The following is a 24455-nucleotide window of genomic DNA, read 5'->3' on the forward strand; positions in this document are numbered from 1 at the left end:
TTGGAAAAAGACGTAAATTTGATATTTATGCATGCTGCTAGGTTGTTACACCGTATTAACTGGATTAATGGAGTAGTACCGTTTCGCCCCTCCATCTCCATGTACAATACAATCTCATTTCAATGTAAAAATTATCAAGTAAAAACAATACGATAAAAAGATACAACATAACATACAATACAATCACAAGCCAAACTTCTTTGGTGGACGAAGATAGGTAGATGAACCCTGACGCAATCCCGGCAATGAAACCCGTTGCTGCTGCCTCGCCCTCCTCTCCTTCTCCTTGACTTTGCTTTCTCTCTCCGCCTCTGCTTGTAACTTCCTCAAGTTTTCCATTTCTTCTTCCATCGCCGTCTTTTCTTCCTTTTGCTTCTTCTTATGTTCCAGCATCGATGTGTCCGACTCCTTCACGGAGAAAAACATGGGGCCTAACTCAGCCAACCATTGAGGTTCAACTGCAGTCACACATTGCATGTACTCTTTAGTTGTTAATATTAATTCATGATAAACAACGTAATCTGGAGTATAACCCAGACCGTATAGTGCACTGCTTGGGTGCAAGTGGCATGGCATCCCATTCCTACAGTTCACATATTCCCCCACACCCTTCAACCTTGCTGCATTGTGGAAATATGCCGAACAAATGGCTTTCCTCACAACATCCCAGTCAGGCCCACATGTGGTAAGTGGAATCTTTAAGGTTTTGAGTATGTCCAACAATTGAGACCTGACCTCCCTTGCCTTCTTCAACCCTTTGACATGCAAGAAATGATCATTACACCAATCTCCTCGATACTGGTTTGCTTTCCACTGTTGGTAGACATTGAGTAATGTCAGGTGATCTGATTCTGGGACAAAGAACTTCTCCCTGGCTGCATCACTCTCCTCTGCCCTATCTTTAGGCCGGAAGAACACTGATGGCACCGACAACATCGAAACAATTGTCAGTACTTCATTCACACATCCTAATTGTTCCCCCATGAGGAGCATCTTAGCAAGTGGTGGGTCCAGTGGGAACTCTACCATCTTCCATCCAAGATCTGTCAAACTACCAACATTGTTCAGGGCACCCAAGACCCACAGCTGATACATGGAATTTAGGATATTATCCTGTGGAGGTGGGTCCATGAAATCAAAATCCAGTAAGTTTTCTATCTTCAAGGATTTAAGCAACAAAACTACATTGCCAAGATTAGTCCTCTGGATCTCTGGCACGGGATTTGGAAGCATCTCATTTTGGTAGGCGCCCTCTGTGTACAGGCGATAACAGGTACCTGGCCCTGTTCTTCCAGCACGGCCAGCTCGTTGATCTGCAGCAGCACGGCTAACTGGAAATACTTGGAGGGCATCCATACCCATTCTAGGGTTGTAAACTTTCATCTTACCATAACCTGTATCGATGACATATAAGATACCATCAACAGTTAGTGACGTCTCTGCAATATTGGTGGCCACAATGCATTTTCGAGCCCCATCCTCGGCTTTCTGAAAGATCTTAGCTTGCAAATCAGCTGGCAGCTGGGAGTAAATGGGTAGTATTGACAGTTTAGGGACCCCTTTCTTGGTGCTAGAGGTAAGCTGCTCCATGCGCTCTGCAAGTGCATAACATGTTGCTTCAATTTCATCTTGACCAGTCATAAAGATGAGAATATCACCAGGTGGGCTTGTGATATGGATAGCCATGGCCTGCTTCACTGCGGCTTCAACATAATCTTCGCATGGTGTCTTGCTATACAAGATGTTCACAGGGAAGGTTCTTCCAGGTATATGGTAAATTGGTACACTGAAAATATTAGGATAGGAAAAACTTCAGGATTCGATGAAATGCAGAGATACAATTTTAATGGTAATCAAGTAGGAAATCTTACCTTCCAAAGAAGTTGGAGAACTTCTCTGCATTTAATGTTGCAGATGTCACAATGAGCTTAAAGTCACGACGCTGAGCAACCACTTTCTTGAGTATTCCAAACAGTACATCAGTGCTTAGAGATCTCTCGTGTGCTTCATCCATGACAATGACACTGCAAAAATAATACCTCAATTAAAAATAGCACCCAGTTCCACAAAAAAAACAAATACGGTACTGTAAGAGAATAGGACAAACACATAACTACTTCCAAATTTATGAAAGCAAAAGCTCAACCATACCGGTATTTATCAAGGTCAGAATCTTTCAGGGTCTCACGCAGAAGTACTCCATCTGTCATGTACTGTACAAATTAGAATGACAGGGTTTAGCCAAAAAAAGAAAAAAAAAATGAACAAACGGATGGACTACATAATCAATTGGTTAAGCTATTCTATGGAACAACAAAAACATCATAATGGAACAATTTTATCTCACAACAGGAACCAAAACTCTGAATAATAAACAAGATTATATCAAAAAATATGAAATTAGATCAACTGATTACCTTTATAATTGTATTTGGCCCAGTCACATCCTCAAACCGAATAGCATAACCAACTCTATCACCTAGCTTAGTTTCCATCTCCTCACTCACACGTTTGGCAACACTCATGGCTGCCACACGCCTTGGTTGAGTGCAACCAACAATTCCAGTAATAGTGTATCCATCTTCATGCAAATACTGTCAAGAATATCTATACATTAGAAAGCATGGAAAAAAAGATGCTTGAAGTTCTTATTAAATGTGTAACCATGTGGAAGATACATGTGAGGATTTGAACAAACCTGTGTAAGTTGAGTTGTCTTTCCGGAACCTGTTTCACCTACTACTACAACTACCTGATTTTCGCGAATTACCTAATCCATGACCAAATGAAATGAAATTAGAGGAGCATTACTAAATGATACATGGGAAACTACCAGCCAAAATTGAATTATAATGTGGAAAATTGTGTTGCTGTCTCTCTCTCTCTTTTTAACTCCACAAACCATGTAATTTGCTACAAGCAGTAAGTATATAGATACAAAGAATACCATGTTCATTAAAATTAGTAAAATCATTTAACAGAAACCAATTTCCAGTATATGAGAAAATAAAATGCGGGACTTTCTGATTGGATTTAACAAAGTGTTAACCAAGTCACAGGCCAAAAGAACCCGTACCCAAAATACTTGCCTAATCAAACTTTTGACCCTTAAATTTTAGTGACGCAATGCATAAACTGAAGGAATCACCCTCCCTACACTACAGTTCCTTGACAAGATATGGTCCATCCAGGAGCTCAAACACAAAATGTTTGTGTACATGTTCCTTTCTTGATAATTAACATATTTTTTATTAATGTAAAATCAAACTGCCCCAAACAAGTAGCAGTTCAATAATTACAATGCCTTCATGGCTTGCCCAGTACTAGATGCATGATATCAATTAGATTGTTCTAATTTTATTATGAAATGATTGGGTCCTAATTAGGAAATGTGTACATCCATAGAGCAAAGCATGCTTCAAATGTGCACCACATGCATTGGCATCTTAATATGTTACAACCTGATGTGAAACTAAATTGATTTCCACAGAGACTAAGTGCTAACCTGCAATAATTCATCACGTACAGAATAAATTGGCAGGTATTGCCTCTGTTGGGATAAGGACTTTGACTTTGCGAAATCACTAACGGCTTCTCCCTTCTCTTTCATGTGTTGTGCAAACTTTGCATCCTCCTTAAAGTCAACTTCACCCTCTTCCCCTACTAAGGCTGTATCAGCATCGATCTGGTTTGAAAAAATAAAATGAGACAGTTGAAGCATTAATAAATATAGTTGCAAAACGGTAATTAAAAATTTATAGATGTTATTCAAATTTGAAAGAAGCATGCCTGTTCAGCTGTCTTTTCAACACCAAGGATATTGCCAAGTTTTGATCCTGCAAGCTCCCAAAACCGTTGACGTGACTTGCTCATACTCTGTTTTTCATGAATTTCTCGAACCAAAGAAGATCCTTTGCGTGCTATGATAGCCATATCAGAAGTAGGATCTTTCAATGGCATTATAGGCTCTGCTTGCTTTGTGAAAACAACCCGCCCATCCAAGAATGGTGGTTTTGTGTCTGCAATAACAAGATGTGCTGAATTAGGTCAACGGCTTAACAAGGCAGACGCATTTAAACCGTAAAAACAGTGAGAAAATAGTAGATAAGTACTCCAAAATTGTGTCAATAACTTAATTATGGTGTGGCTTTCCTTGATCCTTTACCAATAAATAGACTATAGGGGGCAGTGAGATGTCTCTCTTCAGTAGAGAATGTGAGCAACTACATTAAGAAGGATATATACAGTCAAAACCTTCCAGTTTTTAAATTCAAAATGGAAAGAAGAAATGGTTTAGTTTGGATATATAGCATCAGATGAGATTTGCCCGAAGGACAGGGAAAACTGCACGTGGAAGATTCCTAGGTCATGTTAACAAATTGACTCAAACATCTGGCCAAAATATATACATATTCGGCTAAAATTAGTTTCTGATGTTCTTAATTATGTAGAAAAAGTTCTAGATTTTGTTCTCATTGCTTCCAAATCACCCATCATTACCTTGAGTCATCATATTTACTGTTAACTGCAACCTAAGATACAGCATTTCAAATCCAATTCTCCAGCACTACACTCCTCTCTTTCAAGGATAGTTCTTCCTCTCTTCAGGAGTACAATTTGTATTTTAAAATTAATACAATCTTAATTAATTGCTGGTCCAAAAACCACAAATCATCTAAACCCTAACATAGTTGCCAAATATTGGCTAGATGGATCAACTGCTTGGCAATGCTTTAATAGGGAAAGTATAGGTAGCCATAGTATAGTTCCATTTGTAACTGGTTAAATCTAATCACTGCATTTACATACCATGAACAAGAAGAATAACTTTCCGTTCATCCTCATCCTCAAACTCTGTCTGTACCTCTGTCCCCCTAACAGCTCCAGATCTCAAAAGTTGCCGGTCTTCCCATTGAGCATTATCAGCAGTCAATTGTGATAATTTTTTACTCTGAGCAAGTGTCATCAGTGTTCCATCCTTTCGAACCTGAAATAGATTATATTCATGTAAGAGTAAAATAATGACATGATAGACGACAATACAGACCTCCCGAAAAGCAGTTGTATGATTGAACTTGGGTTATGACAATACTCTGAGCAAGTGTGCGCACCATAGTTGTATGATTGGTAATTAATGCGTGGCTAGTTTATGACCATGCCTCAAACAGGGAAAAACAGAAAAACAGTTGTACATCTGATGTGTAAAATTCTGTTTGATCATGAGATGTTGTTGTTTGAGATGTTGTGATATCAAAGGCTGACATATAGCCTCAGGCACCATGCTATAATATTTCAAGGCATCCTCAATGATGTAAGAACAACCAATTAAATGATATTGTAACTAAGCCTAACACAAGTCAACACAATAAACACCTCTTTGAGTCAGATTGAACTTGGGTTAAACCATCTTGAATATAGGTTGCAACTCAGACTCTACAGTCTACACTGAACCTGGGTGATAGGAATCGATCGGCACCCTTCAAGACTTATTATAGAAAGAAGAAGGCCTTACAACAGGTCCTGATATGGCATAGTGATGGTACTTGGGATTTGGACTGAACTGAACACCAAGGGTACTTTTTTCATTTTGCAATTTTCTGTGGGATCCATTGATAGGGTTTAATTTGTCTAGTTATAGTTTGTTTATGTTTAAAGTTTCAGAGTAATTGCATAAGTAGGATTAGAGTTATTGAGTCTAACAGTTTGACCCCTAGGATTATTATGAGTTTAGAGACTATGAATATGTATGGACGTTTTACACAAAGGCAATGAATTATATTGAGTTTTCTTCAGCTTATGCTGGCTATGGTGAGTGTTTCCCATGCCCTAGAGTGGTTCTAGGCACCCTATGAGTTCCAGGTATTTTCTCTTCTTTTTTTTGATAAATGTATTTTCTCTCTTCTTTCTCTCCCTATTTTCTCTCTTATTCCTTTAAGAAGCCATTATAAAATTCTGATCAAGAAGACCATTCAACATTCTCTAAGGATTAGAACAGAGCTGGTCCTACATCACTGGGCCTGGAACCTCAGGCTTTACACTGACTCAGGTTGGGCTTGGGTTGATGCCTCACCCAGAGCCCAGACCAAGCACAGTTTGACCAAGCCCACCCAACCTTCTATGATATATGAATTATGAACCCCATGGAATTGATGTACAGTACAGACCATTGATTGCTGCAATAGTAAAATATGAGGATAACATGAGTGAGAAATAAGAGCCAATAATGGATATAACACTAAACAAGACAGAATGATAAAACAGGATTTATCTAGCCAACTCCACTTTTGTGCTTGACATGAATGCCATGGAGTCGGCTAGCATTGGCTGATAACCCTTTTATGTAGTGATATATACATTTTGTATATATGCTTTCTGAATGTTTATATAGTATTATGTCCATGCTAGAGTACATTTACACTGTACAAGATCAGCATGGCACACATTCACACAGGCATAAACACATAGAAACACATACGTCCATTACATGTTATTGAAATACATACATACATATACATATACATAAGTACGCATTCTCAAAGACATGCACATATAGTTATGTTCATGTATACGTGTACAAGTATATATTTACTAACTAATGATAATTGTATGTAATTTTCTGTCCATATTGGGTTATAATGTTGTAGAAGTTCAAACATGAGCAAGAACTTCAAGACCGACCATCTGCCTGGGCAGAACCAAGCTCCCTCATGTCACGGGAGTAGTTCTGCAGTGGAAGAAACCCGTGCGGCGTTCAAGCCAAGGCAGGCCAGGACAAGCCTGATGTGTGCTTAGGGCTAGGAGTTGACCGATGAGATGGCTCCACCAAGGTCAGTAGCATTGGATCATGACCTCAAGTCGCATGGCCGGGGCTCTCGGTTGGCTCTTGCCAGTCCATGGGAGGAGCCTCTTACGTGCTAAAGGGGGAAGGCCATGATGTGAGGCGACTTGGCGCTGATGTGCAGGGTCTCCTATACGCCGATGATGCAAGCACATGAGTGTCGATGATGATAGGCAACCCGCTTGGGCCAGAACACACCCGTGCGCTATGGGCAACAGGATAGCCCATTCAACTTAGGCAAGGGGCTGGCGTGGTGAAGGGTCATGCTTAAGCCAGGCCCACATGCCAAGCCTCCCTTGAGTGTCAGTGGCGCAGTGCCGGTCCATGCACCGTCCCCATGAGCATGTGTGTGCCCATGAGGAACCCTGGTAGCCATGCTAGCCATTAACCAGGGCCGCCCCGCAAGGGATGTTGGTCTAGGAGTGCCGAGGTTAGGCACCCAAGGAGGTCGACCACCCCTCCTCAAAGAGTACGTTAAGCTTTTGGTGGTCTGCCTAAAGATAACATCACTTTTCCCAAAAATCTTATAGGCGAAAATGATGATGATGTCCCTTAACGTAAGCCCACCAAGCGTAGGCAAGGCTAAGCCTATGTCAGACCGTGACAAGCTCCCCCACTCAATCCATTGTCGTCCTCGACAATGGCTCTTCTTGTGAATGGGTGTCCGTGTCCCTCACCATCCACTTCTATGCCAATTTTTGGCTCGCCTGGCCAACCCAGGTCTTGCCTATATTGGTGTCCATTTATGGGGACGGAACCATTTCACCATGCCGGCTGGCCTGGACTTCACCCCCTGTGTTGAGGTTACTCAAACCGCGCAATGGCTATGCCGTTGAAATGTGTGAGAAGGGCCCTCAAAGAAATTGGATGTGTGTGCTTCGTGGAGGTCCGCCCCATGTATCTCTTTACCTCAAGGCTCGACCGTCTTCGTGGTAGCTTTTCGATGGTGCTACCGAATACGATGTGATGGGTTTACTCCTGTTGTTGGCATGTGTCCTAGGTGTACCCTTTCACCATGTTGGCTTGCAGACTTCACCTCATTGTGTTCGGGTTACTCAAACCTAGCCATGGCTTATGCTCTTTTGGCCCTCGAAACTACACTTCACCTCGCTAGTTCGGGCTACATCTTTGCTCCGAGGGGGCCCCAATGTGTGATGCCTCAAGGAGATCTGACTGAGTTGTGCGCGAGCGTGGCAACTTTTTCCCATGATGTTGTCGAACATGCACTCGTCATGTGATGTGTGTTGTTGCGAATGTTCTGCCTTGTGAATGCTGAGCATGTCCTCCGATGCTTTGCCCATGTAGGGCCTCCAGGCTCCAACGGCCAGTGTACCCACATTCCTATCCTTCCAATATTGTGGCTTCAACCAAGGACCCATCTAATGCAAAATTGTCACTGCAGTGATATTCCTTGACCAACCGTCGACACCAACCAATTTCGGACTGTTGTCCCCACCTTAGTAGTGCCTCAAACAAAGCTATTGAACAATGGCTCATCTGTCATGAAACCAAGATGTAGGCGCACCGCCCACAACTCACTAAAATGAACAGTAACTAATGTTCGTGAGGAAGCATGGCACTCCCCCACTCAAATCGCCACAATATGCCTTCCATGTAATGGCTCACGCGTCTGCCCCCGCATGAGCACAGCACTCAATGCGTCTACCCCCACAGGGGTGCTGTTTTGGAGTCATTGGAATGGGGACACGAATGAATGGCCTCTTGCCAGGCCTGATATGAATTCTTTCTTGAACCCGTGTGGAAGTGCCTAGGGACCGCACCCCACGATGTGCTGCTTGTCGTGATGACCGCTTCAACTGGCTCTATGTTGATCGGCTCTAATACCAACTATGGCAGCAGTTGGCTAGCTTGCTCTGATACCAATTGTCATGGGGGTAGTTCTACAGCGGAAGAACCCGTGTGGAGTCCAAGGCAGGCCAGGACAAGCCTGATGTGTGCTTAGGCCTAGGAGTTGCCCGATGAGATGGCTCCACCAAGGTCAGTAGCACTAGATCATGACCTCAAATCGCATGGCTGGGGCTCTCGGCTAGCTCTTGCTGGTCCATGGGAGGCGCCTCTTACGTGCTAAAGGGGGAAGGCCATGATGTGAGGTGACTTGAAACCGATGTGCCTATACGCCGATGATGTAGGCACATAAGTGTCGATGATGATAGGGAACCGCTTGGACCGAAACACGCCCGTGCGCTATGGGCAACGAGATAGCTCATTCAACTTAAGCAAGGGACTGGCGTGGTGAAGGGTCATGCTTGAGCCAGGCCTGCATGACAAGCCTAACTTGAGTGTCGATGGCGCAATGTCGGTCCATGCACTGTCCCCATGAGCATGTGTGCGCCCATGAAGAAGCCTGGTAGCCATGCTAGTCATTAACCAGGGCCACCCCACAAGGGATGTTGGTTTAGGAGTGCCAAGGTTAGGCACCCAAGGAGATCGACCACCCCTCCTCAAAGAGTACGTTAAGCTTTTGGTGGTCTGCATGAAGATAACATCACTTTTCCCAAAAATCTTACATGCAAAAATGACGATGGTGTCCCTTAACGTAAGCCCACCAAGCGTAGGCAAGGCTAAGCCTGTGTCAGACCGTGGCACTCAGGCACAAGCCTTAGTTATAGGATTTATCTTAGGCTAGTTGGGCCCAAGGTCCAGGTCTTAGGGTTGGGTCTATATTGTCTCTAAACCTGTCCTAACCCACCAAGTTTCACTTTACCACCTGAATTGATTATCAAGTTGATCCATCCTATAACTTGAATCTAACACTCTTGGGCTTGGGCTTGGGCTTGTGTCATATCCAGATCTGCCAAGCTTGACTCTATTGAATATTCCAAAGGAATAGAAAATGAAAATAAAAAAAGATGATCCTGCTTAGACCATCTGGTGAGATTTTATGGTGCATATCCTCTTTTTTTTTTTTTTTTGAGAAAAGGTGAAGCATATTGTATTAATAAAAGGTCTTGTGTATAATGAGTAGTTGTACATAAAAGGACCTCAAGAAAAGGGCACCCTCAGAAAAGCAATTCTCAAGCTACCCAAAATCCCATATCAAGTTCTTTGCACAATATTGCAGAAAACAATGCCAATAGTTTACACCTATCAATAAAACAATGCCTATGAAGTATGAAATATTGTAGTATAGCATAATCCTTTAACACCCCAAAAAAATCTTTTGGTACCCATTGTACCTATGATGGGCAACTAAGAGATTGTCTCCTTGAGTTTCATAATTCCTCTCTTCCAGAGCCATTTACACTTATCCACGGACTTGACAAAAGAGTTCTTGGCATTGGGCACTACTACACAGTCACTCATCTTATGATAACTGGTTTTCTTCTTTTGCAATGTGCATGAGAACTGACCAATAACTATCATACTATTTAAGCCCATAATTCAAAGTTTCAAACTTGTGACGTATTGCCTCATGAATATGTTCATATTTATCCACCGGAAAGGGGAACAAAATAAATTAAAAAGGATTCTAGAGGAATGGATAACATGTCTTTCTCGCAACATTTACAAAACTAAGCATGCAAGCATTGACAGAATATTGTTTTCAATTGGAAAGACTACCTACTACATATTCACACATACCAGTTTCGTGGCCAATTCTGCCTTTTTCTTTTGGAATGAAGCCTCATCTCCAAAGAAAAATGAGGAACTATCACCATCAAACATTGTATTACCTTCTTCTCTATCATACCTAAATGAAAACCAGAAACAATAAAGGTTAGGACAATTGGGTAGCCGTTATAAACTGTAACTGTGCACGAAAAAAAAAACATAACAGAAGCTCCAGATTGATAATCTGGACAGTGCTGAAACCACAATTACCAAGTAGAGATAAAGACTACCAACAAATCAAAGCCTCATAAATACCAATACTCGAAAACAAGTTAAGGATAAATAAATCTAGAAGTTCACAAGCGGGTGTTTGGCATCACTGCATTTTACAAGTGTTTTTGTTTTACCAAGAATCAGGAATGCCACCTCCTGATTAGGCATCATTTAAAAAAACACATAAACCATTTGGTAGAGATGCATACCACTAAAGTGCTTTGACTTTATTTTAAAATTGTTTCATTATAACAAGGGTATGACATCTCAGAAAAGTTGTCAACTTTTTCAAACTTCAGTGTGCACATCATATTGGTGATTCAAGATCACCATGCAAACTGAGGAAACACCATCTTGACAATTCAAGCAACCCACCCTCTCACAAAACCCAAGGCATAACCATTGCAGCAACACTTTTCCAAAAAACACATTTTTCCAAATGCAATTAAATGATGTTTCCATTATTTTTTTTATGTCAGGCAAAAAAAACTTTCATGAAACACATCATTGCCAAACATACATTAAATAAGCAATTTTTAATATGTACAGTTAACTTAAGCATTTTTCAGGGTAGTTCTATCCACAACCTCTATGACCATCTACTTGACCTTGCTAATTGAAAACAACTAACATGGTACAAATGAAAACCAATTACTAGAAGAAGAATTACTTGAGTTCCGTACAAACTGATCTTACAAGTTATAATGCTTTTCAGGTTACTAAAAATGATAACCAGATATGGCATCAAATGAACCTCAAACATTATTCACAAACAAAAACATATAAAACTTCCACCAATTATCTTGGAAACAAATTAAAAAAAAAAACTCAAAGCATTCAATTACCATGCACGGTCAGAATTATAGTCCATCTCTAGACGCATTCTTTCAGTAACCTCATGATTATGTTCTTTGGTTTTGTCAGTTTCCCCATCCTGGAAATAAGATAAAGGAAGCTTAGAAACATTATACAAAGGGAAAAAAATGAAATCTGTAAGCAGCACATCAAAAATACAATATAATTCATAAAGTAACACAAAAAGCAGGGCATAAGCAACATATAGAGATATATAAAAAAAAAAAAAAGCAACACAGAGGAGACAAGGATGAATGTGCACCTTGCACTAGCATTTAATTTCAAGAATAAACAAGGTTCATAAGCACATAATACCTCATAACCTGGTTCTGAATTTTCAGAAGAAAATTGATGGGACCTTCTACCAGGATAAGAATTTGATGATCTGACTGAGGATCCAGATGCACGTATTGGAACTGGAGAAGGAGAAATGTGGTCCCAGGGAGAAGAAGAATGTCCTGTACAATACAATTACATAAACTTACGTGTTCAATTTAAAAACCATCACGGCATTTAAAATAGGATAACAATTTTTTTGTCAGCTGAAGTAAGAACCAACATTTCAAACTGATTTCACTTTCTACCTGCAGAACGAGGTGTATGACCACCCAACCACGGTGAAACCAATCGTACGTCAGGTGATGCCCCAACTAGCATTGGGGATGGTGAAGGTTGATGATACCTATCACTTGCAGTGTGACTATCCCGCCGTGGTGTATCTTCCCATTCCCATCTTCCATCATCCCAGGCAGATCTACCTACAAAGCATATTATTTTTTTATTATATATATAACAAAATAATTACAGTTACTGCTATTAAGTTAAAATATGAAATATAACTCTCATTGATTACGATAATGATAATGATGATTTTGGGATATGAATGCATTCATTCTCCTATAAAAGAAACTGAAAAGCATAACTTACCAGGTGTTCTCCTAGAAGAATACTCATATTTACTTCGTTTTCTTTCATGTTCCCCACCATACTTTTGGTCATATGCATAACGGCTGTGTTTTTCTCTTCCATGAGAGTGCTCTCTACTGTCATCACTATATCTTTGCCTCACCCTCCTGCTCTCACCCCTCATTTCATCCTGGATATTTTTTCTCTCACCATGATGTCCGTCTCTATCATGACGAACAGGACTCCTAGAACGAATACTCCGGGAACTTCCAGTAGATGGAGAAGGAACCTTCAATAAGAAAGCAAAGTAAGAAAATCTTGTGGTAGAGATAAAGTACCATTAATGACGTGGTATACAATGACATCTCTCTGACCTATGCTACCACACACATATAAAAGCATACATTTGAAACATGAATTTAAGAACCTTCTTTTAAATAACCAAAAAATAAAAGAAAATATAAGAAACTTATTAATGATTAGAAGAGAGTATACAAAGGTACAGAAAGTCCCATGGCCAAAAGCTTTACAATATACCCCCACCCCAACCTTTTACCCAAAGGAAAAACTTCCCATGAATGATATCCCTAACTTTCAGCCCTTTGAATTCATTAGAGTCCAAATCCATCAAAAGATGACAGGTATTAGCACAAAGACACACTACTGGTGTATAAGAATAGTCTGAAATTTTCCTATTTTTATCCTTCCATAAAGACCACAAACACGAAAGATACACAACACCAAGCAAACCCCTAGTCCCAAAGACAGCAATGGTCAAGATAAAATAGCCTCAAGAATTAAGGAACAGATCCAAAATGTCTGAAATATGGGGCAAAAGAATTTCCCCAAGAAGGAGGCCTCGCAGGAAAGAAAGATTCCTCTATCTGATGCATGCTGAGCACCTGGTTAAGGAAAACCAACAACATTAAGGCTTCAACCCAAAGAGGGACCACTTTCCTTAAATGCATCTAAAATCAACAGTTCCCCATGACACTTCTAGCAAAGGCAATATAGAGTTACCACACTGAGAACCTTCCACCATAACTAATATCATGACTAGGGAAAAAAAAAGGATCTTTTCAAGTCTTTTTAGGAACAGAAGCATGTGTTCTATGATTTCCCTACTTGGTAAGGGCCTACCAAACACCTGATTCATATATCTACTCCTAATTGCAGGGGAAAAAGTAGAGTTTCATCATGTCAACAAGAAACAGGGTGGTCCACTCAATACAGCAAAACATTTGAATTACTAGCATACCCAGTCCAACATTTACCAAAAAGAACCATAAATATACTTGATTGGTGCAGCAGTGTGTACATGGTAAGATCAGTTTGAGCCTCTTTAGAAACTCAAAGAGAAGCTGACAGACATGAAATAAAGATAGAAAGGGCCTGAAAGTCCTCTGACCCCAGTCCCACTAATAAGAAGTTCACTGGAGAAAAATTGGCAAAAGCCAAAAGTGGGACCCACAGGGCATGCCTAGACATAATGAGCAATACAATTAGCAGATAAAAACTTCAAGCCATGAGATAAATTTCGAAACCTCTTTTTCTTTCAATATAAGTTCTGCCAAATTCCACATGTTAACTGGGCTGATTTCTCTAGATCTAAACATTTCTTTTAGCTTCTTTAGTATCAACAAGTTAGAGTAGTATTTTTTTATCAATACAGGTTGTAATAGTATTATAAAGAGATTTTAAATTGTCTTTGTATGTGGAGTATCCACTTAACAAAAAATTCTTTTGTGAAAGTTGTAATCATGTTTCTTTCAGCCTATTCTGTATAGGTAAAAAGCTTTATGCTTGTTGCATTAGGTACCACATTGTCATTAGATACGTTATTCAGTTTTCTATCAAACAAGGTCAAGATCTTATAAATCCAACATATTTTTAGAAAGCTATGGTTATTTTAGTGACAAGGTGACAGCTGGTGATGAGAATTGAGCGTGCTATCTTCTTGAATCTCTTTAAATTTTTCTTCATCTTTTAGACACTTTTGCTAGAAAATTATTTTTCTTGACATTCTTGCTTTCTGAAACCTATTTGTTACTTTATTCCTTGATCCATTCATCCTTGGGGTAAAATACCCTACACTATAGGTCCATAACTATCATGTAAAATTTTTTTACCCCAAACATCATCTCAGTGGGGGCGGCTACTGTGAAATTTTATTAATCTCAGCCTTGGAAGATGCTCTGCAAGTATTTGATGGTGCGCTATTGAACTATATGTAATTTGACTGTTACAATGGTGCTGTTGGGTTTTCATCTAGTGTTTTTTCATGTAGTCATTAAGCTGCTAGAGGTGTGTGGTGATAGTTTATTGTTGGACAGTTCCAGCAGTGTGTGAGGGTGATATTTGGTGCCTGAAACAAAATCTTCGGAGAGTCATTCTCCTCTTGAAGTCAGTCCCTGCCTGGTAGTAGCTTGGACAATATGAGTTTTCCAATTATTATCATCCCTCTTGATGATCTCAACCACTTGGAGTGGGACAAGGCTATGAGGATGTTTATTAGAGGAAGGGGAAATTTGGAATATCTTACTAGAAAGATTAAGGAACCTACTAGTGATGGGGGTGATCATGAGAAGTGGGAGCAAGAAAATTACATGATAATGACTTCGCTTGTTTCCACCATTCAGGCTTCTCTTAGGAATCAGTTAATGTTGGCTGAAACTGCCAAGGAAATTAGGGACCGTCAGCACCCGATTTTCGCTCGATCCGCCGCCTAAACCTCCAATTTGCCCCAAACACACAATCAGACCCTTCTGATCCCTCCAAAACACCCAAAAACCCCAACTTTCACCCTGAAATCCCTCAGATCCCCCATTAAACCTGCCTGATACCTATCCAATGGCCCCGATCAACTTCCACTTACACCTCAACCATTGAATTGGACACAACCATCAGACCCAATACCTCCCAAAACACCCACCTGTGAAATCTCAACCCAAAATACCTCTGTTTACCCTTTAATCGCACCAAGATTCCATTTCCCAGATTGACCAGGTTACAAATCTGCCCGATCCGGGCCCAATTTACTCAATCTAACCTTACCAATCACCTCAGACTGCCGAAAAATCCCACCCTATGAAATTTCATCCAAATCAGACCTTGTTTGCCCCTCGATCACACAAATATTCTGTTTTGAGCCCCTAGATTAACCGAATCAAGCCCTTGCCAGAACTTCCTGATCCAGGACCATTTAGCCTAGTCCCACTCCACCAATCAACTCAGAATGTCTGAAAACCCCACCCTACCAGATTTCAGTTGAAAATACCTAAATACCCTTTAGAGCCAAAATTATGAAAATACCCCTAACCTAAATTCCCAAAATACCCCTGACCTAACAAGATACCCCACCTTCCCTAAATTCCCAAAATACCCTTGCCCAAAATTACACAAACTACCCTTTGACCAATTCCCAAAATTGCCCAACTACCCTTTGACCAATTTCCAAATCACCGCTGACCTAATTCCCAAAATTCCCCTAAATTCCCAAAATGCCCTTGACCAAAATTACCTGAATTACCCCTTTGATCGATTCCCAAATTACCCCTGACCTGATTCCCAAAAATACCCCTCCTTCCAAAATTATCAAAATTTACCCAAGGTAATGACCAATTCCCTAGTTTCCCCCCGACCTAATTCCCGGATCACCGCAAGTTTCCAAAAATATCAAGTGGGTGCCCCCCAATCCCCAGCTTCCCTACCATAACCCCCTTTGTTTCTCAATTTTTAATCAAAAAACCCCCTTCCTTCCCATTATAAATAAGGGGCACTATTCCTGAAGAGAAGGGAGGAAAGAAAGAAGCTGGGGACAGGAGGAAAGAAAGGGGCACTAGTAAATGCCTTGGAAATTTTAAAAACACTAGACACCCTAAACCAGACCAAATTTTGGTTCTCATAAGGTAACTCAGTAACTTCGCTAACAAAAAAAAAGTAACTCAGTAACTTAGGCAAAGTACAAAAAAATGTGAAAAGCACGAAGTTGAATTTCGATACTCTATGCTTTTTCTCCCTTTCATGTACTTTATACTTTCTAAAATGTGTGCACCAGCCACACATGCAATACTTACACACTCCACATGGCAACATATATGGATGCCACATGGAAGTATAAGCACATCAATGTATTCAATGATGTGTGTGCAATGAGGCAGCATATATGGATGTCACATGGCATTTGAACATATTCAATGGCATATCTATGCCATATGATGGCATTTAAAGGAATTTAGTGAAGTTAGTGACAAGCGTATGCCATTTGGCAGCATATATGGATGACATGTGGCATTTGAATGTAATTAGTGACACATTTATGTCATGGTGCCATGTGGCAGCATATATAGATGTCGCATGGCAACGCATATGGATGTCACTGGGCATCTGAACATATTCAATATATGCCACATGGTGGCATGCACACGTAACACGTAATACAGCATCTTGTTGTATCCAAATGCCATTATTTACTTTTACTTTGAAAAGTATATTTTTGAAAAATGTTCATCCAAACGGTTTTCAAAGTAAAAGTACGAAAATAAAAGTACTACACATGCTTTGTAGTTTGTACTTTTATACTATCAAAATTGCAAAGCACAATCTATTGCCAAACAAGGCCTTAGTTATGCAAATCCAATTTTGATTCTAGAGAAGCAAATATATAAAATAAAAATAAAATATTTAGAGAATGATCCCCTTGCAAATCTAAGTGCACATCAGTATGAAGCACTGCAAATTAGAACAAGTGTTGATCTGAAAAATGAAGGTCTACAATACAGTTTTAATATCAATCATGATTGATCGATCACCATCAAATGAAATTGATACAAGGTAAGGAATACAGTAACTTACCTTGGAACAAGTTTGGTTATCAGATAAAGTCACTAGAATATAAGGATGTGCAATAAATTAATATGATCTAAGGAGATACAATTACTTACCTTGGAACGTGCATGGTCATTTGAACGATGAGTTCTATCACTAACTTGTCCTTCCAATTTCAGATCACTTTCTGCAATACCAAACATATCCACAGTGCTAAATTAAAACAAGGTAGCACCATAAGAAAAAATAGTGGAAGCCTAACTAGAATCTCATGGAGAACTTGTAAGTACATATTATTCATACACAACCTGGAAAGTACTTGCACTTGATCTAAACAAGTTGTGCATAGTTCCCCTTCCCCCAACAGATCACCAACAGGGCATAGCCGACCATGTATTGTCTAAGATTAGGTGACCACCTGGGCATTTGGGAGGCCACCACCTAGGCAACCAACCAAGCAGGTGGTAGAGATAAAATCATCTTAATGGGTAGGCCTGTTCACAGGTTGGTTTGGTTCAGTTATACAGATTTTTGGCAACCAAACAGAACATTTCGGGTTGGCACAACCGAAGCTGACGACAAATAGCATAAACCGATTTGTAAAAATTCTGTCGGGTGCTCAGTTTAGTCGGTTTAAACCGAACAGAGATCCCCATTAATATTTTCTAACTTTGGATACTTTTTTCTTGTACTTTTGCAGTTTCTCATAAGATGTAGCTTAATGTTCTGTCAGAAATTATGTAAAAATTAAAAAGAAAAAAAGAAAATCATTATGAATCCTAGAGTTATAGGTTTAGGACAAAATTGTTATGACAGCAATCATCATTGAAAATTTTGAATATTTTATTCAAATATTAAAATAAAAATTAATGAATTGGTAGGTCATAGGGGTAGGTCCTAAAATAGGCCTAGGGTGTAGGGGCTAGGTTGCAGACACAACAGAAAGTGATAGGTCATTTCATTGTAAAAAGTGGTTTACGGGAAAGTGGGACATTTCTTATATGAGAGAGAGATCACTTTTTTTAACGGCTATACTATATCACACTATATATAGTCGTTCGGGTCAGTTTTACTCGGTTTATAAATTCATAAACCGCAACCCAAACTGATCAGTCGGTTTATCTATATTTTTAAACTGAAGTCGACTGAAAATTTAAGAAAACCAACCAACTCGGATCAAGTTGGGTCGTCGGTTTGGCCCAATTCATGAACAGCCCTATTAATGGCGACAAATAAATGATTATGCCCCCTTTTATATATTGATATGAGTGTGGACAACCATCGATATCGATAATCATGAGTTTACATAGAGAGAGAGAAAAATTAGGGCCCTTACTCCCTGTTGAAGCAAATTAGTTATTAAAACCTCATCAGTCATTTTTTTCAATCAGATGTAAGTTATCATTAAATCATTTACTTTCTTTTGTAAGCCTGTAAGGCAGTAGTTCATATTGGCAACACATGAGCATTCATACTGCAACTGCATGTTTATCTAGCCCCAGATTAAATGCCACTCCTTTCCCAACCATCAGGAATCCCAACTTAGTGAACCAAAAATTTTCTAATATATACTAATTTGATCTAGTTTTTAAGAAAATATTATCAAATTCAAGGACAAGATAAAATTGAAAGAAATAAAAATCATTAACAACTGAGGTCTATGATCAGTCAAGTAATAGCATGATTTGTACCTGAATGGGATGTGTCTTTTGAAGTCGCTTCACGATAACGACGACCAGCATGCCGATGTCCACTATGTGATATATCAGTCTCAACCTCATCTAATCCAGAGGAAGCAGAGCTTTCATTTTCATTTATGGAAGCTGCAATTGATATAGGTCTTTCTCTTGGAACTTTAAATACACTGTCACCCTTAGACGCTCTTTTGGCATCAGCAAGGACATCTAAGCCTGTTAAAATTAATAGGACAATTCGTTAAAAGACATATTAGAGTATAAACAAAGTTCAATAACGTTCACAAAGCAAGGGGCAAATTCAAATGCAGTAACAAGGTACCATTAACCAGCAGAAGGATGATTCAAGGAAGAAGCATGTTGAACGTGTAACTCATTTAAGACAGGTATTTTAAATATTCAACATAGAATACAAAAATGCAAAGGTTGAACTCGTCCTTTATCATCGTATGGAAATTGAGAACTGTGGCTTCCAAGATTTTTAAGTGCCAACAGGAACTTATTAATACATGAAAAAAAAAATTTTGAAACCACTGATCAAAATAAAAGAAATGTTTTGAAACCAAAACCACATCAAATTGGAAAGCGGCCCCCTCAGCCGGTATTTTTCAAATATAGTCTCACCCCAAACATAGCCTCTAACAACCTTCATGATAGGGAAGGAGTCAGTTCAGTGTAATGGTAAGATAACGAGCTGACAAACGTGAGAATGCAGGTTTGAGTCTTGTGCCCAAAAAAGGCCAAAAGTTAGGCATGTACCCAGTGCACGGTGCACCCCACCTAAGACCCCAGATATAGCTGCAACACACACACACATAATAGATAAGCTTTTTAAGGCCTTAAGAGATACCCAAAAGGAGTAACTTATTAAGATTCTTCACTTCCAATTTAAGCCTCCCTGTCCCCTAACTGGAGTCACTCTTCTTCTTTATATAGCAAGGAAATAACAAGAATTTTAGTAACAGAAAAAGAAAAGACACTCTTCCTTCACTGATAGCTGATGGGATCACATTAAAGTTTATCTCTATCTAGAATTAAAGCTAGTTAGGATATTTGGTTTTCTCTCCAAATCAAATATAAGGATCTTTTTAGAGCAAAAAAAAATCAGATAGAATTTTTAACTGATAAATTTCATTAAAAACACCCAATTCTATTAGTAGTTCATCCTCAAACAAAATAATGGAGGGGGTAGGACTGATGCTACACAAAATCATCACATCTCTCCTAGCAAGATCATTAGTCATGGTGTTTTATCCCCCAGGAATCCATCTTGAGGAAGATGAAAGGAGCTCAGAATATCTCTAATCCCATTAGGGAATTCTGCCAGTCTCCACTGGCCAGAACCTACCATTCAGGTCCAAGCATTAAGAGTGAAGGAGGCCACGTTCTTTTTGCAATTCTTGAACCAGCACAGCATCAGCATCCCAGTAGGGGCACTGATTGTAGTGTACATCAGTTATTTAGAGGACCTAAAAGGGAATTGGGATGTAAAATGTTGAACCAGCACTGGTTATTCATTCTCTCAATCTTTATGGAAGTCTCTTTTACCAATTAGAAGTGGGGATGACACTCAAGTCTACCTGTTTTGTAAGTTTTTTATTCCCCTTCCTGCCACAACCATCGAAAAAAGTAATTTAAGTATATGGATGTACATAAAAGAGACACAAAACCTGCAGAAAAACCATTACAAAGTACCACCTTAAACACCTAAAATGAAGACCAATTCATCCAAAATCCCCCATATCATGGGGAAAATGCAATCCAAATTACTAGTTCCAAAGCATCACTATCAAGAACAGAATACAAAGTTTTTTTTCCAAGAACTTTCCTTTGAGTCCAATTCCAAACCCTTCATCCCTTTGCTCTCAACAGATTAAAATAAATAAATAATTATTTTGGAGAAAAAAAGCAATCGCTCACCTCACAAGCTAAATGAGGTTTTCAAAATATTGGGCACCACACTGCCAAGCCAGTTTGTAGATGATAATTCTAATTTATGGTCTTTTTTTATAAGTAAATCTAATTTATGGTCTTGTCACATGCACATAAATTGGAAACACATCCCCAGGCCACATTTTCTTGGAAAAAAGGTCACATCCCCCACTTCAAAACCAGGCAATGCGCCAATGCCTTGTGATCAACAAGGTTTTTCCCAGGAATTTTCCAAAAGTTCAACCCATAAGAAGGATACGTAGTTACCAACATGCAACAGAAGGGGGTTGAACATAGTTAGCTACTAGTGCGCCTTTTTCCAAAAGTCCAACCTCTGATAATGAAGCTACCTGAGATGTATCTTGTAGTTTTTTTAATAAATTTAGTTTGGTCATAAGTTGCTATTTTGTTATATTGATTTAGCATTTTATAGTCCAGATTAGTTATGTTGACATGTGTTAATAAGAGTCTGTTATTTGGTTGCTTACAGAGTCATTGTGGTGTCATAGTTTTTTTATATTAAAAAGAAATTTATAAAGAAATAAAGAACAAAGAGATTACAAAATAAGTAATAAGAAATCACCCACGATAAAGAAAAAAAAACAATCCCAAGACCAGACACTCATAGTTGAATGACTCTAGTCAACACCATGTTCATTGTGGAGATCATTTAGGAGGATCTGAGGATGTTGAGATATTGAAGGAGAGAGTTCAACATTTATGAGCAGAATTGCAATAAAATTCTTTGAATTCATCCACCACCTCCTTAATAATCCCTAACATCCATTAAGAGAGAGAGAGAGAGGAGCTTTTAGAAATAGTAAATAGCATGCAGAATAACAGCTATGCTGTGATTGACATTGAACTTGATTATAAATACCCTTTTTTGTCAAAATTATTTGCCAGTGTTTATCAACATAAAAGTTGGAATAGACTAGTGAAGTATAATTGACATGTCTAAAATAATGGAATATCTTCACCAACGGTGTTTCTTAATGGTTTTCAACAACTAACTGTCTAACGCAGGTCCTAATCTTAAATAATGGTTTTAAAATATTCATTGAGAAACATAAAACAATATTCTAGAAAGGATAGAATATTATCTCAAAAAAGATTGTTATTATTATCAACCACAACCTAGCAAGAAGATTTTACCAATTGTATTGTGTGCATATCAGGAGCATACCTAGAATAGATTTCCTCTCAGGAGGTTTGAACACCACTCTATCTTTCCCAGGAACATATAACCCTCCCGAAACCTTCTCAGGTTCCAATGTTGCTGTTGTTTGGTCCAGGTCAATGGGTCCAGCTTCACCTCCAGGCATCTAGAAATTAACAGAAATGACTAATAATTCATAAATTGATTAAACCAAATATTGACTAAATAAGTAATTGAATAATTAACAATAAATTGAAGAGAGACACTTGTCATCTTTAATTTTCAACTTTTCTTTTTTTTCTGATTAGCAAATTATGATTTTTTTCGTGTTTTCTACTACATCAACAAATAAGACATTTAGTTGGTGTATCAGGTCAAAACACAAATGCAGTACTTAATGGACATCCTATGTCCGTGTTGTGTAAACCAAGACATACAACAATTCAAAATAGACCAACAAACGCATACTCTTCAACAGTAGTTCCTATATATTCCAGAAGACAATTGCAAGGACGAGTGGTGCTCAGGAGCTCCTAAAATGCAAAACCAGTAAGCCACATACGGGTCAGTAAAACATCGAAGTTTTGGTTTTTCCCTTTAAAGGAGATTAAAACCGCACAAAAATAAAAGGATGGGCAAAACTCAGATGGCCTTAAGAAAAGAAATAAGTGACAAAGCCCTTCATTTCGATGGAGAATGAGGGAAAGAAGAGTGTACAAAAATCGTATTTTCGGCTTTGGAAATAAGGGAGAGGACTTCAGGAGATTGGGCAAATTCCCTACTTTAGTGTCTAAGAAGGAAATGAGATAAAAAGAAACAAACAGAAAGATAAATAAATAAATACCTACTTGTACTTGTATCCTGAATACTTATATCAATGGAGATTGATCGACTGAAGGTGAAGTTTAATTGACTACTAGATTAGAGCTCCTTCAATAAAAAGCATAAAAAGAAACAAATAATTTAAATTTTATGTAGTCATGTGTGACTTATTTAATGTATAATGGTCTAATAACTATTAAATGTGTGTTGAAATTTTTTCAAGGTTACTCTTATGAAATCCAAGCACTAAAAAAACAATACTACAACCGAAATAACTAGTGACTGCGAATCACCATATAGAATTTGATACCACAATACAAATTCTAGACTATATAAGAAAAAGGTAAAAAAAAAAGGAAGATGGGATGAAGAACACACCTGACACTCAATACCCATTTACAAAATATGAATCCGTGAGGTTCAAAATTGTAAATTCCTATAAAAAATTACAATAAATTTTTTGAAATGTATTTCCTATAATAAATAGACTTCCTATCAATGAAACTAGGCAAAACATTTAAATTTTTAAATTAGGAGATACACCTTCATTAAAAGTACCAATTAGCAAGCAAGGTATATCAAACATGTTCATCCAGTTATGAGAATTTAACTATAATGTGTTCCTATTAGTATAAGCAAGTTCTCTAATTCCCAATTGAATAAAAAAAATTACCAACTTTTTAATTAAAATTCTAATTTCAAGGCTCCAAGCCTAATTAAAGATCAAAACCTGGTTTGAACTTTGATATCAAAATTTAAAATCCTGTTTTCTAAATTCTAAATTTCTAAAGACCTTTCAAATTACACCCATTTCTTTTGGAGCAAGTACCCCATCATTAAAACCATAGTTTCGGACTCCATCTTCATGTGGCAATAAAAAAGGCTTTCAGAATAACCATAACCACAGTTTTAATTTTTAAAATTTTGGTAATTATGTAACACTAAGTAGAACCGCAACAGATTAACCATAGAAAATTATGATTTAAGAAATAAGCATAAGAAATTACCTTGGCCGTTGATCACTTGGTTAGTCGACTGTTAGTAAGTTACAGACTTCAAAGTTCAAACCAAACTCTGTTTTGTGCTATAATAAAATTAGAAAATTAGAAAAACAAGAGGCTATATTGAATATTAAAGATGGAACAATAGGAAACTCAAAGAAAAACTCTGTTCTCAGTTTCTATTTCAAATAAAAACTCAAACATTGGAGTTACCAATGCGGTAGACAAGCAAAAACCGTATGAAAATTGCAAAAGAAAAAAACAAAAAAAAAATAGAAGAAGAAAGAGATGAACGGAAGAATAAGGGAGAAACCCTTGCGCATTTGCGCCAGAACAGAAGAGCAAGAAGAGCAAGAAGAAGAAGAAGAAGAAGAAGAAAGGAAGAAAAGAAAGAAAGAAAATGCGAAAACTCACCTTGATCGTCGTTTCAATTGTGCAGTTCTCACTTCTCACTCAGTTCGAACCAGGAAGAGGAAAAGAGGGAAAACCCCAATATGCTGAGACTCCCACGGCATGATATCCAACATGGGATTTTATCTATCAAAAAAAAATGTTCGACTCCCACCCCAAGTCCC

At 38.5% G+C, this 24455-nt stretch overlaps 1 protein-coding gene across 4 annotated transcripts; it reads right to left on the reverse strand.

The window, feature by feature from the left end:
* Positions 1–24455, reverse strand: EMB3011 (RNA helicase family protein). Of its 4 annotated transcripts, none has more exons than XM_088986679.1 (18): positions 24295–24416; positions 23887–23953; positions 22085–22223; positions 18964–19182; positions 17389–17459; positions 12467–12734; positions 12124–12297; positions 11855–11997; positions 11530–11618; positions 10442–10550; positions 4810–4987; positions 3790–4019; positions 3506–3685; positions 2699–2770; positions 2418–2594; positions 2152–2213; positions 1872–2024; positions 1–1786 (listed from the first exon to the last, which is right to left on the reverse strand). In XM_088986679.1, the coding sequence occupies exons 3-18, from the start codon at positions 22221–22223 to the stop codon at positions 184–186; spliced, it is 3867 nt and encodes a 1288-aa protein (XP_088842805.1). In that variant the 5' UTR covers positions 23887–23953; positions 24295–24416; the 3' UTR covers positions 1–183. The 4 variants fall into 4 exon arrangements, with proteins under 4 accessions (XP_088842805.1, XP_088842804.1, XP_088842806.1 ...); XM_088986678.1 differs by having other exon boundaries at positions 23887–23963; XM_088986680.1 differs by lacking the exon at positions 23887–23953 and adding an exon at positions 22526–22590 and having other exon boundaries at positions 24295–24390.

Source organism: Nelumbo lutea, chromosome 4, assembly GCF_056320005.1.
Source record: "Nelumbo lutea isolate HS-2025 chromosome 4, American lotus-T2T, whole genome shotgun sequence".
Classification (NCBI taxonomy): Eukaryota; Viridiplantae; Streptophyta; class Magnoliopsida; order Proteales; family Nelumbonaceae; genus Nelumbo; species Nelumbo lutea.